Source organism: Plecotus auritus (assembly GCF_963455305.1).
Source record: "Plecotus auritus genome assembly, chromosome: 1".
In the NCBI taxonomy this organism is placed as follows: domain Eukaryota; kingdom Metazoa; phylum Chordata; class Mammalia; order Chiroptera; family Vespertilionidae; genus Plecotus; species Plecotus auritus.
In genome coordinates this window covers 36,298,496-36,316,205 of record NC_137770.1, presented here as the reverse complement: position 1 = coordinate 36,316,205, position 17,710 = coordinate 36,298,496, and the positions used below count along the sequence as shown (strand labels likewise).

The following is a 17,710-nucleotide window of genomic DNA, read 5'->3' as shown; positions in this document are numbered from 1 at the left end:
GAAGTAGAGTTATCGAAACCTTTCATACAAGGTGTAGGGTGACAAAACAGGTGTGCACAGGAGAACCAGATGCTTTCTTCCTCTGTCACTAACTAGCTATTTGACTAAAATAAGTATCTTAAGTAGTCAGTCTCACCTTAGGTTTGATCTATAGCATGAAGGAGTTGGGTTACATAAAACATTTTCAGTGTCAGGATTCCTATTTTTTCTATATCCCAATAGAATCTTACAATAAACCATATTAAAGTAAAATAGCCCTGATTGGGTAGATGGTTCATAGTTCAGCCTGCTCAGCACAGCCATCCCTTATACAGTGGCTTTGAAGCTTCTTTGAGGAACCCTAGACTTCCATAGAGCATAGTTTGGAAAAAAACCAAGGCTTGCTGATTTATAAATATATTTGCCTATTCTGCCTGAATCCAAGAATGGCTGAATTGTGGTGGCCATTTTTTTTTAGGATATGAAATGTGCAGTTGTTACCTTTGACCTTCCTTCTGCTTTTTCACTTTAACCAGCATTCTATTATTTTTATCCTTATGCAGCCACCATGGGCAGACGTTTGCTGTGGGTATTTGCCAGATAGTCTATATAAGGGATTTCCTTTCCTATAATTGTAGCTAAAAGTAGCGCCCCAGGACTGCACCACCAAGCACAACCCACCCCCGCCTACCTCTACTTCCCATCTATAGGATATGAGTAGTTCTTCCCTCCATCTAGTTGCTCCTATGTGGGTGGGAAGGAATTAATAATCTTGGAGCTGTATTGATCATTTAGAAATTCCTTCTCCATCTGTAAAATAGCAGCAGACAGGCTTAAGAAATAATCTCCTTGCTTTACCAGTTGGTGGTTTCGTTGTCTTAAAGGAAACAACAAAATGAGCAGGTGTTGGGCACTGCCCACACCTATAGAGCATTGCCAAATCTTACGGAGCGACAGCTCTTACAGAGCGCTCCACCTCCAGACTTGGGGAAAAGAGTGGTGAGGTAAGGAAGGCCATACAACCCACATATCAACTTAATTTTCTCCTTTCCCATCCTTGTTTCTTCTCCCCTTCTCCCACAACAACTCTCATGATGAGTCTCTAAGTCAAACATTGCAGGAACAGGCACATTCTTTCCTTTGAATGTAACTACAAGGCATCATAAAAGGGTTTCTACACAGGACACTGCCATGATGGGACATGATTAAAATAGTTAACATATAATCTGGGCATGTGCTAAGTGCCTTTATATGGTTTATCTCATTTCGTTCTGGCATGGTATAGCTGTGGGCAGACCACTTGCTTAGGTCTCAAAATAGCAAATAGAAGATTCAAACTCAGTCAGCTTGACTCCAGATTCCATATCCTTAACCACTCTTGTTTTAACTGATATTACACTTGACAGGGACCCACCTTCCTCTCTTAAATGTGCAAGATGGAGATATCATTTTCTCTGCCCCTATCTATTTAAAATAGAAATAAATTATTAAAGTTGGAGGGACAATATGACTTCATTGAAGTAGGACTGGATATCTATGGGTCTATAGATAGCTCTCTCTTCGTGTCAAAGTAATGAGCTTCCTGCCAGTACAAGAAGCCCACAGTAGCACCTTAGTAGTGTGTGAACAAAGGGATGAGGCTAAGTGGCTGTGCAAAGAGAGAATGCAGAAGAGTCTGATGTGTAGGTGGTAGCTAAGATCTCTCTGCATTCTGTGATTGAGGAAAAGAACAAGGGTAACATCAAGATGTATCTACAGCCATGGTAATTGTGACTTTTTCCTGTTATTTTAGCAAGCTAATTAGATGAAGCGGTGAAAATTTTAATACAAATCCCTACTGCACTGTTTCCCGGGTTACTTAGCTTGAAAGGGGTTTGAACTTGGTATTTGATATGCCGTTACATATCAGATAAGTGCCATAACTTAGATGAGACTTTGTGATTATCAAAGATTTCAGTTGAGTGAAATCCAGATTCATTATTTAGTTGTTGACATAGATTCATTACAAGGTGAGTAGTTGGGATCTTTCTTTTTATTTTATTTGTTTATTTTTATTTTGAATGCAATTTTTTCCATCACCATTTATTCCCTCTATGCCCTCTTCCACCTCCACCGACCCCAACCCCCACAATCACTGGAACAATTCATAAAGACAGTAAAGGTTTTAGTGTGAAAAAAATAGCCCATTGGCGAGAGAGCTTGGAAGATAATGTGGCAAACTCATTGACGTGGGACACTGGAGACCCATGTTTGGTCCTGGCATGGTATAGCTGTGGGCAGACCACTTTGCCTCTTTGGGCTTTGGTTTCTCTTTGTGAATATGAGAATAGATAGATGCTATGAAAATTCTTTCCAGTCCAACCTATGTGATTTTGTCTCAGTGACAAAACACAGTTATATAGATTTTGACCAAGATTTAAGATGTTGTTTCCTTGAGACAGCAGATGGTTAGAGGGAGATTATGTGGTAATTTATAACATTGTCTTTGGAGCAAGACAGCCTGGGTTTGAATATTAGTTCCACTATTTATTAACTGTTATTATTGTGGCAAAATACTAACCTCACTTTCCCCATCCATACAATGGGGATAATAAAGTACCTATTTCATTAAGAGTTATTGTGAGGAGTAAATAGACTAACATATGCAAAGTTTTGGAACAATGATTGGCACATGGTAAGTGCTGTATAACGGATTGATTTTATCATTGCAATAGTACCACCCTTGACTTACTTTGCTGCTCAGTGGTTTCCAGGAGGGATGGGTGGTTTTGCTATTTAGGCAGAGAATTCCCTGAGACGCTTGGGGAGTAAGGCTAAGAATAGCATGGCAGGTGTATTTATAATCCCACTAGATGCCTGGTGCACAAAATTTGTGCACGGAGTGGGGGGGGGAGTGTGTCCCTCAGCCCAGCCTGTACCTTCTCCAATCTGGGACCCCTCGAGAGATGTCCGACTGCCCGTTTAGGCCCGATCCAGGTAGGATCGGGCCTAAACGGGCAGTCGGACATCCCTCTCACAACCCAGGACTGCTGGCTCCCTGATCGCCTGCCTGCCTTCCTGATTGCCCCTAACTGCTTCTGCCTGCCAGCCTGATCACCCCCTAACCACTCCCCTGGCTTAGGTTGCCCCTGGTGATGAAGGAAGCCAAGCTCCCGCAGCCCTGGCCTGCCTTGGCCTCTGCTACAAAGTTTCAATTTTAGAAGATAAATAAATCCCAACAAAAATGTCTGTGGCCATGGAGCAAGCAGGAGGCTTGGCTCTGCTCAAGGCTACAAAGTTTCAATTATAGAACATAAATAAATCCCAGATAACAGGGCCTCCACTTGCGTTGCTGGGGGGCGTGGCCAGCCTGTAAACCACCACAGGCCCCTCGCCCACACCTTAAGGGAACCCCCACCCTAATCCGGGACACCCTTCAGGGCAAACCAGCTGGTCCCTTCCCATGCACCAAGCCTCTATCCTATTTAATAAAAGAGTAATATGCAGATTGACCATCACTCCAACACACAATATGGTTGCCCCCATGTGGTCAAAGATGGCTGCCCCTATGTGGACACAAAATGGCCACCACAAGATGTCCAGCAAGGGAGGGCAGTTGGGAGGAACCAGATCTGCAAGGGAGGGCAGTTGTGGGTGATCAGGCCAGCAGGGGAGGACAGTTGGAGGTGATCAAGCCTGCAGGGGAGGGCACTTAGGGGTGACCAGGCCGGCAGAGGAGGGAAGTTGGGGGCGACCAGGCCTTCAGGGAAGGGCAGTTGGGGGGCATCCAGGCCTGCAGGGGAGAGCAGTTGGGAGGAGAGCAGGCCTGCAGGGGAGGGCAGTTAGGGGCAAACAGGCTGGCAGGGGAGCAGTTAGGCATCAATCAGGCTGGCAGGGGAGTGGTTAGGTGGTGATCAGGCTGGCAGGCAGAAGCGGTTAGGGGCAATAAGGAAGGCAGGCAGGCGAGCAGTTGGGAGCCCTCTGGGACCCTCTTACAATCCAGACTGATGCTTCCCAACTGCTCACCTGCCTGCCCTTCCTGATTGCCCCTAACTGCTTCTTCCTGCCAGCCTGATCACCCCCTAACCACTCCCCTGCCAGCCTGATTGATGCCTAACTGCTCCCTGCCAGCCTGTTTGCCCCTAACTGCCCTCCCCTGCAGGCCTGGTCACCCCTAACTGCCCTCCCCTGCAGGCCTGCTCCCCCCACAACTGCTCTCCTCTGCAGGTCTGGGTCCCCCCCAACTGCCCTTTCCTGCAGGCCCGGTCACCCCCAACTTCCCTCCTCTGCTGGCCTGGTCACCCCTAACTGCCCTCCCCTGCAGGCTTGATCGCCCCCAACTGCCCTCCCTTGCAGGCCTGGTCACCCCAACTGCCCTTCCCTGCTGGCCATCTTGTGGCAGCCATCTTTGACCACATGGGGGGAGCCATCTTTTGTGTTGGAGTGACGGTCAATTTGCATATTATTCTTTTATTAGATAGGATTAGATAGGATAGAGGCCTGGTGCACAGGTGGGGGCCAGCTGATTTGCCCCGAAGGGTGTCCCGGATCAGGGTGGGGGTTCCCTTGGGGCGTGGGGTGGCCTGGGCGACAGGTCTGTGGTGGTTTGCAGGCTGACCATGCCCCCCAGTGACCCAAGCGGAGGTCCTGGTATCTGGGATTTATTTATGTTCTATAACTGAAACTTTGTAGCCTTGAGCGGAGCCAAGCCTCCTGCTTGCTCAGTGGCCACAGCCATTTTTTTTTGAGATTTATTTATCTTCCATTATTGAAGCTTTATAGCCTTAAGCAGAGGCCACAGCAGGCCAGGGCTGCAGAAACTTGGCTTCCTCCATCGCCAGGGGCAACTCAAGCCTCCTGGTCTCTCCAGCTCCGTGGCTGCTGCCATTTTTGTTGGGATTTATTTATCTCCTATAATTGAAACTTTGTAGCCTTAAGCGGAGGCCAAGGCAGGCCATTGCTGGGGAAACCCAAGCCTCCTGCTCTCTCCGTGGCTGCAGCCATCTTGGTTGGGTTAATTTGCGTACTCCCTCCTGATTGGCTGGTGGGTGTGGCTTGTGGGTGTAGTGGAGGTATGGTTAATTTGCATATTACTCGTTTATTAGATAGGATAAGGAGCAATAGCCAGTTATACTGCAGATTGTCTATAAGCATTCACTACCACATGTACTAACCATTCTTCCTATTGCTCTTTTCTTCTCACGAAGGAGGTAACCTCCTGGCAGATTTCAGGGTAGGAGTGTCAGAGTTCTCTCAACTTCCCCTGAAAAGTAAGCTAGATATGGCTGTAGTGTCCTGATACAATGATGTCTGGTGATATGCACAGTGGCTAAGAATACAGGTTCTGTGTTTAAGCCTCAGCTTTGCTACTTAACTGTGTTGCCTTGGGCAAGTTACTGAACTTCTCTGTGCCTCTGTTTCCCATCTCTACAACAGGAATAAGAATAATCTCTACTTCCTGGTGTTGCTATGATGATTTAATGGGATAATATATGCAAAGTTCCAAGAAAGGTGCCTGGCATATAGCATGTGTTTAGTAAATGGGAAATGTTATAATTACTATCATGATTATTGTATCAGTGAGGTGAATCTTGCTCTGTCAGTGATCAGTGACTTACTGGAAAAAAAACAACACAACAGCACACCAAGGACCACATACTGATAAATAAATGAATTCTGATTACTGATTTTATATGTGGGGAAATAATCCATGAGCTAACTCGCTTAATTTGAAATTGATGACTTATGACCAGTTAAATTTTAAAAATGCCTGCCTAGCAATACAAGTAGAATGGAATCTCAGAGATGAAAAGAGCTCCAAACAGATGTCTAATCTATTCACCCCTCCTGTGCGTGTATCCCTCTGTCTCCCTCCCAGGTGCATAGCTGGTCTTATACTCTAAAGGTGGAGTTTAATTTTACCCCACTATGTCTCTGGATGTCTCCCATATGTGATGGTTCACCCCATTCCAGAGTGCAGTGCCCAGCATGTTGAGACATGAGCAGGCAGCTCATTGTGACGGTTGGGATGCATTGGAGTATGAATGAAAAATCTAGTCTCTTCTGACACTTAGCTTCTCAGGTCCTCCCATGGCACTGGTCACAGCTGATAGAATTGAGTGAGCTGACAACAATGTGCTTCCCTGTTCTTGGATTAGCTGCTCCAAAAAAAAGAGAGAAACAGATAAAATTTTAATGCCTGTGGGCAGGAAGTTGGGAGTCGGAGAATTTAGATCAAGAAAAGACCTGGGAAATGATCCAGATATTAGGAATAACCCACAAATGAGGAAGCAGGGCCAGAGAGGTTAAGGGACTTGGCAACAGGGATTCAGCTAGTTGGTGTGAGTATGGAGAATAAGGATTACTTCCACCACCTCTCTCTGGTTCTCCAGCATGGGGATTAGAAACATGGCCTGGAGAGGCAGCTGCCTTGATTCAAGTCTTGATTCTGTCATTTATTGGCAGTGTTATCTTAGCCAGCTGTAGACTTCTCTCTGCCTCAATTTCCTTACTTGGAAAATAGGAACAATAATAGAGATTTTGTGTGGGTTAAATGAGATAATATGTGTAAGGGACTAGGACAGTTCCTGGCACATAAAACATATTCAGAAAGTGCTTGTTACTATTACTTGTCTCCCAAAGAATCTCAAAAATATCAACTCTTACATGAGCCAGAAAATAAGTGTTTTGACCAGACTGGCGTTTTAAAGTATTTTCTCTCCCTTAAAATATGGCTTTTTAATGTCTTCTTAGCTTCTGATTCAGAAGTGATCTTCAGGAGCCATCTGTGTATTAGCAGCTACATTCTTCCCCAGAATCATCATGTGACTTTTGGATAGAAGGAGGAAAATTTCAAAAAATAATTTCTCATTATTTATTATTTCCAAGTCACATTCAGAAAATATTTACAGAGTAGTCTGCCATGTGCCTGGCACAGAGATCGGGCCTGGAGGGAAGCAGAGCTGGGCGGTCTGATGTTCTCTTACCCTCATGGTGTGCACAGGTTAGGTGGAATGGTTGGCAATTACACAGGTAATTCTGCCACACTCTGGAGGGAGCACTGCCAGGGCAGCCCAGAGAGAGACTTTACAGCACATGGAAGGAGACTTGAACATGACTTAAGGGGTCAGGAAGGACTTTCTAGAAGAACTGATGTCAATGCTGAGACCTGAATGTGAGCTAGATTCTTGACTAGTCTGGATGGGGGCTGAGGAATGTTCCAGGCACAGGGAACTGTGTGTATGAGGTGGGGAGAGTGCTTCAGGGTTGGAATAAAACACTGGGTGTTCACCAATTTATTCAACACTTAACAAGTGTCTATTAAGCACTCACTATGCAATATGTATTGTTTTACATAATGGGTACATATGGGTTAACAAAACAGGTTATGTCTTTATTTCTATGGAAGTTATGGAAGAGAAGAGAGAAAGATAAAAAGTGCTATGAACTGCTTAAGGCAGGCTGATCTGGAAAGCGATTAGGGCAGAGTGACAGTGGAACTGACATCTGAATGGTGAGAGGAGCCAGGGGAGGGAGGGTTCCAGGCAGAAGAACAACAAAGGCAAAGAACTCTAAGGCAGGTATGATCTGGGCATGTTGGAGAAACTGAGAGAGGACCTGTGTGCTGGGATGTGGGGAATGTGGGGAAAGCAGTATAAGTAATTCAAAGGGTATTTGAGTTGGGTTGTTGGTGTTGAGAAAGGCATCAGAACATTTCTAGTAGAAACAGGATAACACACACACACACACACACACACACACACACACACACACACACACACACACTATGGATATCTTTTTTCAAAACCAGGAGGCTTTTGGCAAATTTCAGTTGGCTCTGAGTTTTAATAGCTGAGATGAAGCAAAGAGCATATTTTCCGTCATGGTGACCAGATCTGCACATGAGGCATGTGCACGGATAACTGTCCTCTTCCCAGTTATGAGAATGAATATGTCAGCACCATAACAAATCAGCAGGGCTGCCGGCTCAGCAAGAGGGCTCATTGTGTAGATTAGGGCTGTCCCCATGATTTCGCCATGTACTTCTAATTACCCCCCATGAGCTGTCTCTTCTTGTTTATTCATTTGAACTCAAATGTGTGTTCCAACCATGCTTTAAATGCTTTCTGTCATTTTGGGACTGCCTGGTCCAGACCAATTGCCCATGCTCTTCTGTTTCTCTGTGATGGTCTGTCTCTGTATTCTTGCGGGCCCTGCAGGAGACTCATGGCTCTTGTTTGCTCCCAGTGAACAGCTTTGGAGATGATGAAGAGCTGTGCACATCTTCTGACACTGACGAGGAGGTGATCAAGCAATTTGAGATTTCTGTGTCCCGGTCCCAGAGTTTCCGGGCAAGAGTGTCTGAGAAAGGCAAGCAGACAAGATCGGAGCAGAAACCAAAAGTCTGCCGTTTGCTCTCTACCAAGGAAGAGGACAGAACCCAGGTGTCTGCCTGTGAAGGTATTCTTTGCATCCAACCCTTCCTCTATCTAGACCAGGCATGGCCAACTGGAAGAACATCTTTGAGTCACGTAACTCTGCACTTGCCTCTGTGAGTCAAGAGAGGGAGAGAAAGTGGGGCAGGAGCCAGGGGCTGGGACAGGGAAAGAGCTGCTACATACTTCGCAGGGGGGTTGGGGGGAGGCAGGCGTCCTGCAGGGAGATGGAGACAGAAAGCAGAAGTGCCGAAGCCTGGACCCCTGATTTGTGGGATCCCTTCCTTCCTGTAGTTACTGCTTTGTGCATGTTGAGCACTAATGACCAGAATGGTATTTATCAAGCTTTAAAACATCTTGTTTCCCTCTGATAACCTGTCCGCTGACATTGAAACCCGGTGCCTTTGCTCCCATTTGCAATGTTGAGTCTATTTTCCACATAGTTATGTAACCTCAGATGAGTTTTGAAGCCTTTCTTTTAATAGTTTGTATTAGTACAACAATAGGTATGCTTTATTTTCCAAATAAAAACATGTATCATAATAATATTGAATAAACTTTCTCAAACCACACATGCCCTGCACTCTCTCCCTCATTCCCTATAGTTTCTGCGCCCCTCCTCCCCACACACATATGCACACTTCACAGGAGACTTAGCTGGGCAAGTGCAAGGTCTTATGCCTTCCTCTAGCATCTTTATACTAAGTTTACCTTCCATAGGAGGAGGGGAGGACACTCGGGGGCAGGGTAAGCACAGCCTGTGACGGAGGAAAGGCCTTGTTAAGTGCCCTCCACTTACACAAAATAACCTGGCAAATCAACAGGGCAATACACCTTAGTGCTCTCCCCAGCAAGGGCCAGGCATCTCTGCCTCTCCTCTGCCGAGAACCCCGTGTAGTCATAGGACACCGAGAAAGGGAAGAGGCTGTGAAGTATATTTGGTACAAAGCTAGAGAACATGTCATGCCGTGCACCTCAGTGACCTGGTCTACACGACCTGGCTTCTCTAATCTGTTCTGTCTTTCCTTTTGGCCTGTGGCCAGTCAAACCAAGGGGGGCATAGTTGTAGCTCTTCCGTGGTTTTTCAACACAAAGCAGTAGTAGAAGGAAAGAGAAAAGGGGAAGACCAAAACTGAGAGGAGATCGAGAGGAAATTTCTGACTTGGCATGTGGACGAGGCAGGCAGAAAAAGAACAGAGAGAAAAAAAAAGGAGAATGAACAAAAAGAACCCAATTTTTCAGCGGGAATATCATAATTTGCTATCCATTATGTAATTTTACTTATTGATATGGGCAACACAACATTTTATTGCTATACTTTTTTAGCCCAAGGTGAGCCAAGAAATAAATGCCTTATGTAACCAAAGCATAATGCTGCCCTCCATCATGTCTTTATAGCCCCTCCTGCTTTTCTCTCTATCTCTCATGTCACATCACAGCATTCCTCCCTCTCCACTGAGAGGGCACATGTTAGCTAATGAAAGTTAATAGCAGTTTATTCCCTAGGAGTAGCTTGTTTAATTCTAAAGCTAATGGCCCCATTTCCCAGAAGTCTAAGTGTCTAGTTTCTGATTTATTCAATTGGCTGATGTTCTGAGAGTGTTGACAACCATTCTAACCTCTCCCCTTCCTGAAATTAGCAACAACTTTTGTTGTCACTGGTGATTCTTAAATTTTTGACAGGTGGTGATAGAAAAGGTAAATTTTTCTCTACTGGAGAGAAGAAAAAGTCCACTATGGTGAATGAATTACCTGCAGATTTTGAAGAAAAACAGGGGGATTTTCATAGGAATAAATAACTGCATGCTAAATTTAATTGTATGATTTTTTTCCTGTGTTATTTATGTTTGTTCATCTTTAGATCAGTGAATTTGTTTCAGTAATAAAGAATAATGATGAGATTAAGTGTGTAGCCCATGAGGATTTCTTGGTCTATTATCTATTTAGGTTTTTCTTTTTTTTCCACTCTACCTTAAACATGAGTATCTATAATCAAATTTAATTGCAGACAATTCTTACTTTAAGAACACATTCAAAATGTTGGACAGATTAAATTAAAGGTCCAAATTCAAGTAAAATCTGAACCCCGAATGAGTTACTGGTAGGTTGTCTCATGTTTCAGCTCAAGTGAGAGCCTTCATTCTAGATTGAGTGTGAGGTTATTTTAGAACCAAGACAATGCTGTCTTCTTATTCTAGCCAAGTTCCCTCTTGTCCCATGTATCTGACTGAGTGTTATTTTGCATTAATTGTCACTACATTCCTGCTCATGTCAAAGAGGGCTTGGGCTAAGTGATCTGGATCAGAGGCTGTGCATCAGATCTTTAGGCATGAAAGGTGGGCCGGCTGGGCAGTAGAATCATACAGTTCTGAAATGCATAGGAATGGCTGTTGAGAAAACTAGGCTTAAACTCTCAGGTATGAGCCAAAGCAGTCCACAGGTGAAATTTCTTCTCCAGGAATCTCTCAGTTCTCCTTTTAAGGCCTTTCAATGGACTGATTATGTAAGATAATCTCTTTTACTTAAAGTCAATTGCTTAAGGATTTTAATCCCATCTATAAAGTACCTGTACAGCAACATGTACTAAATTAGTGTTTGATTGAATATGTTAGCCACAGTGAAACTTAACAATAACTATCATAGATGGCAAGCAAAAGTATTTGTATATGGGTGGTGGTAGGAGAGAGGAGTTTGGGAGTGTAAAAAAAAGTAATTGGTTACGTTCTATCAAAGTGGGATATCGACTAAATAAATTCAAAAATTTCTCTGCTGAAATTTATATGGTTGATGTGACATAATTATGCCCTATAATTTCTACAAATCCAGGATACATTTCTCTGACAACAGGCAATTACTTTTCTATATGTGTTTAAGGTGACATGATCTTCTTTAATTTAAAGTCTGGGAAGACTGCTTTATATAACGGTGAATCACCTTTCCCTTTCTTGCTCCTTGCAACTTGACTTGCACCCAGCTTTGCTTCCCTAATTCATCCTTGAATGTCTGTCAAAGAAAATGGTTTGTTACATTAATATAGTTCCTATGTTTTTCAGTTATGAAAAGCTTTTCAAGGCTTGATGTAGCTTTCAAAAATTCTCTTATTGCTGATCTAGGTATTATCACTGTAGGAGCTGAAGTCATGAGACAATTTTAATGGGAGTAATTTCTTGGCAAAGTTAGATTTTTGTGCTGAAACCCTGCTGAGTGCTACACATGTTGATAGATGACCCACTGTTTAATAGGACATTTTAGTGTTCATGTATATGAGGAATGGATGTGCTAATTAGAGCCTTGGAAGAAAATTCTGCTTTATGTTGTAGGGTTTTGCGTATGCAATAGTCTTTGTTTTGTTTGTCATTTTCTGTGGCCTTTCTAAAAGTGTATTTGCCAAATAACTGAAAGTGCAAATGTAAAAATGTTATGATGTCCTATGAAAGTGTCACCAAGGGGGCTGAATGGAATTTTTAAGAATAGGAAGGCAGATAGTGGAACTTCTCAATGGCTTGCCAGGGTTTTGAAAAATCCAAAGTTGTGCACTGAAGACCAAGCCTGCCTGAAAATGTTTTCATATGGTTTGGAAAGATAATACTATATTTTTAAGTTTGCCTGTTTAATATAAGTGGGTCTAGTAAACCACTGTCACCAGCACTCCATATTGCTACACACTTGGCTGCTTCAAGTATTTGGTACCTGCCCAGCCTTTGAAGTTATTTGAGGGTTTAGTGAAGTCCACTGGTAGATGAAGTAGATGTATGTGGCTTAGTGTTTTCAAGGAGTGTATGTTCTAGCTGAAACTTTGACTTACAGTGGAAAAAATTGATGTCATACTGAGTATACGTAAGAGCTGAATTTATATATTCTTTGTCATCCACTCACTTATTCTGTCTATAGCTCTCATCCTGGGATGGGGGCTACTGGGGTAGCCTGAAGGCCAAAGAGATAAGACATCCTTGGCTACCTTTTGGATGTAGGAGGCAAGTCTGGGTGAAGGCAACAGCTTAGGAAGAAACTCAGTTTTTCCTTCCAATATGAGGGTAACCTAGACATTGAAGGAGAGGCAGGGGGTGAACAGAGTAAGGAAGAACTGAGAGAGGGGGAGGGACAGAGAGAAAGAGAGAGAGACAGGGAGAGGGAGAGGAGGAGAGAAGAGGACAGGAGGAAGAAAAGTACGTCTGAGAAAAACACTGAGTTTGAAGGAGTCAAGAAAGATTGAGTTTTTGAGGCTTCAGATGGGCAGGAGGAAAGGACAAGAGTGAGGGCTTGAGCACCTCTGTGAACAGAAATACCCAACTAGCATTTTCAGGAGCCAGTGAGGCCACAGGTGACAGAGAGTTGGGAGGTAGTAGAAAATGAGGTTTGCTGGGTTGGATGAGGCCAGGGTGGGCCAGACAAGTAAGCAAGGCTAATATTTATGGGAGGCTTTCTGGCTACCAGGCAGATATTATTTGATGTGTCTCTCTGATGACTTCTATCATTATTTAATAGATAAGGAAACAAAGGTTCAGGCAGCTCAAATTATTCAAGTTCTTAAATCCAGACTATCTGAATCCAAGTCCCATGTTCTTTGCATGGATCAATTAAAGTACTTCCTACTTGAGAAAACCACTGAAGCCTTTTGAGCAGCGGGTAATATGTTGAACGTGGAAGAGAAAAGAAAGAATAGTAGAGTCAGGAGACCATGTGGTCTCCATAGTAGATTGATGTTCTTGCTTTCTAGACCCATCCCAAAGTCTTGGGGTCATTGGCTCCAACAAAATGCTAATGTGTTTAATTTAGTCTCCTAATAGATTTCTAATACACATCTTTTACACTCATATGATTAGGAAGTATTTAACCTTTACCCCACATAATGAACCAATGGTCTTTTTGATTATATGGACCAAGTTTATCCGTTGTATGAATGAAATTATGTTTCTGCAGGTGTTATTTTGTGGATTTTGTTTTTGAGGTTTTGATTGGTGTAGTTGCTATTGCTCAGTTTCTCTAGATAAAATGTATAAAATAATAATATATTTGAAATAGTTTCCTTATTGCAAATTTAGATTTGGATGGAGCAAGGCAACTACATTATTCTGAGAATTTGTCTTATGGTGAAGATGAACCCACCTCTGCCCATGCACAGTCGCTATGTGAGGTGGGGGATACCAGGCACCATGGTGCATCTCCACAAGAGACCAGTGTGGTCCGCAGGCTCAGTCGCCAGTCCACAGAGGGCAGCTTGGAGATGGAAGCTGCTTTTAATAACCGGGGACTTGAAGACTCCTATGCCACTGACAGCTCCTCCGTGTGGAGTCCAGAGGCAAGTGACTTGTTTTCCATTCTTCTCTTGCTTCAGTGTTCTGTGCTCTGTCTAGTTCTTGCTCTCCTCCCATCCCCAACCCCCAAGAGAAACTTTATCCAAAAAGAAAGCATTGTCTTAAACAAAGACCTAAAGAGCCTTTATTTAAATAAACTTTTGTTCAGATGACCAAGATCTGACACCTGTGTGGACCAATAAAAATCATATAAATTCCTATCAAAATAGAAAAAAAGAAAGATGGATGGTGGCATAAGGGGCCCAGAAACAACTAGGCTTCTTTTTTATATAAAGGAGACTTTAGTTCTTTAGAGAGACTTTTTTTTTATGGTTTCAATTAATTGGAGTCTATTTTTATTTACTCCAAATCTTGAGTGATGATTATTTGAATATGAGAATTATTTGAAAATTAAAATACAGTGGCCCTCCAAATGAAGTTATACAAGATATTATGACGACAATATTGCAGTATATTTGTCAGCTTTTCATTGACTTGAAGGTCTAAGAGATGGCATTAGTCTGGCCATTGACTTTGCTTTCTGAAGTAAATCTATGATAAAAGATGCCTCTTCTAAATTTATTTTTCAATTAAAACTTACTCCAGCCCTGGTTGATTTGGCTCAGTGGATAGAGAGTCGGCCTGTGGACTGAAGGATCCCAGGTTCGATTCTGGTCAAGGGCACATGACTGGGTTGCAGGCTCGGTCCCCAGTGGGGGGAGTGCAGGGGGCAGCCGATCAATGATTCTCTCTCATCATTGATGTTGTTTCTGTCTCTCTCTCCCTCTCCCTTCTTCTCTGAAATCAATAAAAATATATTTTAAAAAAACTTACTCCAGAATACACCTAACCAACCAAAAGTTGGACTGGACGTGATGATGCTAGAAACTACCGTTTATTGAGCAATTACTATGTGCCAAGCACTGTGATAAGGATTTTGCAAATATTGTTTTACCTTGCAGGCATTTATGGTTATTCCTTATTAGCTAGATCCCTCCTATAATGATTCTATAACATTAAGAGATACTAAATTGTGGTGTCTAATACCTTCACTGAAGGTATTAATTTTGATGAAATAAGTCATATATAAATATATAAAACTTCTATGTAATTTGTGGGGATAGAGGAAGGAGAAGGATGAATGGGTTTTGTTAGCAACAGTCTGACTGAGAAAATAAACAGGATAAATCTCTTATTAGGGCCTGGACTGTCATAAACACCAAATGCTCACCAAGGAGAAGGAAAAAAATTACTGGAAATCATGTTCCAAATCCTGACACACTGGGTCATGCAGAGAGAGCGTAAGGAGATATGCACATGTGTGTGCATGCCCCTGTGTTGGTGTTTCTGCTAAGGACAGGAGATGGTAACTCAGATATGTATGTGCAGCTTATTAAAAGCAGCCCTTCATATTAGAGACACCCAAAGCTATTAACCTTATATGTTTTGTAAAACAAGTGTACTTTCTTGTCAGTTTATTGCCAAGAGTCATACTAAATCCCACACAATAACATTCTATGTGGCTTCCTCACCACAAAAACAAAACAGCACTGTTTACCTGCCTAGTGATACTCCGTCCCCTTGATCACTATGCCATTAGCCTGGAATTGCTTCTCCAGGTAATCGCCCATTTGCCTGCCTCATAGAGCTTTAATAGAAGACTTGGTGTTGAGGGCACTAAATGTTCTCAGACTCCCAAAATACCCAGACATCTCTGTATGCTCCATTCAACCTCCTATCTATTTTGAGACAAAAACTGTAATTTGTGCTCTTACAGTAGAACCTCAAATGCAGCTCAGAGACAGTTCCTGTAACTGCCTGCTTGGCAGGCTTAGCTCGCCTTTTAAGAATTGATTTATTTGCCTCTTATCTGTATTAAGAACCCTGTCTTCCCCCCTGTATCTGGCATCGGGAACATATCGTGGGTCTGTTTACTCTGGGCCTCACAGATGACATCAATACTATTTTACTAAGACAAAAAGGCTTTCAATTTGATAGAAAAATCTTTAAACCTACATGGGTTTTTGACAATGTGGCACAAGTATTCCCATCTTAAAGAAAAACCCAGGCTATTAGAGCTAAAGGAATCCAATTTTATTTGGACTCAGAAGGAAACAGGTCATGCAATGTGACTCCCTGTTAGTCTGATGGATTTCCATGCGCTGTGCTTCCCGGCTGGGGAGACTTTTCCCTGCACACCCAAGGCTTGGTGGGGAGGACGATGGGAAGGTGGCTGGCGATGCTGAGCACACAGGAAGGCGGGTGTCCCACTTTTCATCTGTTCCCACTGATTAACTGGTTGGCCTTGAGAAGTTAATTAAAATCTGCCAAATGGGGATAAAAATGAAGAGATTTTTACCTTGCAGGAAGGTCAGATGGATTAGTGATATTAACCGTACCCACATGAGGAGCGCCTTTAGTTGCCTGGTGATAGGTAATATGTGTTGAAATGATTAATTGCTCTGAAAGTACCTGCCTTCACAAATCTTCATTTCAGACCAACTAAGGAAGGGGCCACGTTTTCATGGGCTGCAACTTGAATGTCCCCATCCACAGCCTGGTCTCTGCCTGGAGCTCTCTTACTCAGTTATTTCAGATCCCTCTCCCCTCCCAGGTCTTTACCACAAACCCGCAGGTGCAGAGAGCATTTATCTGAATAGACAGCCTGAGGGATAAGTGGAGAGACAGTCATTAACAAGGATATTTTTACCTTGGCATTGAAGTTGATGGCAGAACTGGGAACTGTTAACTAATATTAAGAGCAGGAGCCTAAAAGGATGTGAAATTCCAAGTAGTGTGTGTTTTCAACTCTCTTCTCCAATCTTATTCCCTCTGCATCTCACACACTTACTATACACATAAATTGCTAAGGCAAAAGATTTTGGGGAGAAGAAGGGAGACATCATGGTTCAACATAAGGTTTGGTATTTTAAGCATTAATTTGGGTAAATTCTGGGTTGTCCTGGCTGGGCTTATGATGTTGGGGGCATGGAGTGAATTACTTAGCCTTTCTAAGCCTTGGTTTTCTCACCTATAAAAAGGAAGATATTAAAATACATACCTCATTAGGTTAAAGTGAATATTTTAAAAGATAATGTTTCTTAGCTACACTTCCCGAAAAGCACAGGACGTGCAATCCCAGGGAAGAGTGAGGGACACGGGAGTGAGGCAGGGAAGAACGGAGTGTCATTATGAGTATAATCAAGTTGGCACCACTCAGTGTGACTCATGGCTGGATCTTGTGGGACTGTACTCTGTGAAGCTGTACAAACTAATCTCAGGACATCTTTCTAAGGGGAGAAAAGTTTAGTGTATGAGGCATGAAGTCCCCCCACACTCTGGACTTTCTATACATGAGTGCCAAGCAGGATTCTGGGACTTTCCAAGCCTTGACATCAGCAAAGAGCCTGTGGTGGGAGCTGAGAGCTATGTGGCATGGCAGGAGGTAAGGCTTTATTGAGTTTTTCCAGGCTGAAGCCACTTAGAGCCCAGACAGGCTGGGCCTGTAGAGGAAGATGGAGTAAGAGGTGAGGCCAAGAAAGTCTGAAGTGCATAAAAGCAGACTTTTGCAGTCTATAAAGGGTTTAGTATGGTACCTGGCATAAGGGAGGGCTTAGTATGTTATATATTATTTCTTATTTTTTAAAAAATATTTTTATTGATTTTAAAGAGGAGGGGGGGGAGAGAGAGAGAGAGAGGGAGAGAGAGAGAGATAGGAACATCAATGATGAGAGAGAATCATTGATTGGCTGCCTCCTGCACTCCCCCTACTGGAGATCAACCCCACAACCCAGGCATGTGCCCTGACTGGGAATCGAACCATGACCTCCTGGTTCATAGCTCGATGCTCAACCACTGAGCCATGCTGGCTGGGTTATTACTTATGTTCTGACGAGCAATATAGAGATGATCAAGAGTAGACTAAAATAGATGGTAATTTTAACAGAAGTCTGTGACTTGAGTTTTGAGTTGGCCTCACTCCTTGGAGACTTGCTGCTAATATTATATCTACACTAGTCAGTT

The 17,710-nt window shown here is 43.1% G+C and overlaps 1 protein-coding gene across 2 annotated transcripts in view; it reads left to right on the top strand.

Annotated features, from left to right (window-relative positions):
* SYT16 (synaptotagmin 16) overlaps positions 1-17,710 on the top strand; it is a gene marked incomplete at its 5' end in the record, with an annotated part of 254,269 nt that overhangs the window by 209,722 nt on the left and 26,837 nt on the right. For both annotated transcript variants that reach the window (XM_080679475.1, XM_080679474.1), the window contains 2 exons: positions 8,206-8,418; positions 13,436-13,692. In XM_080679475.1, coding sequence (XP_080535601.1) covers positions 8,206-8,418; positions 13,436-13,692 — 470 coding nt within the window. The remainder of the gene's footprint in view (positions 1-8,205; positions 8,419-13,435; positions 13,693-17,710) is intronic.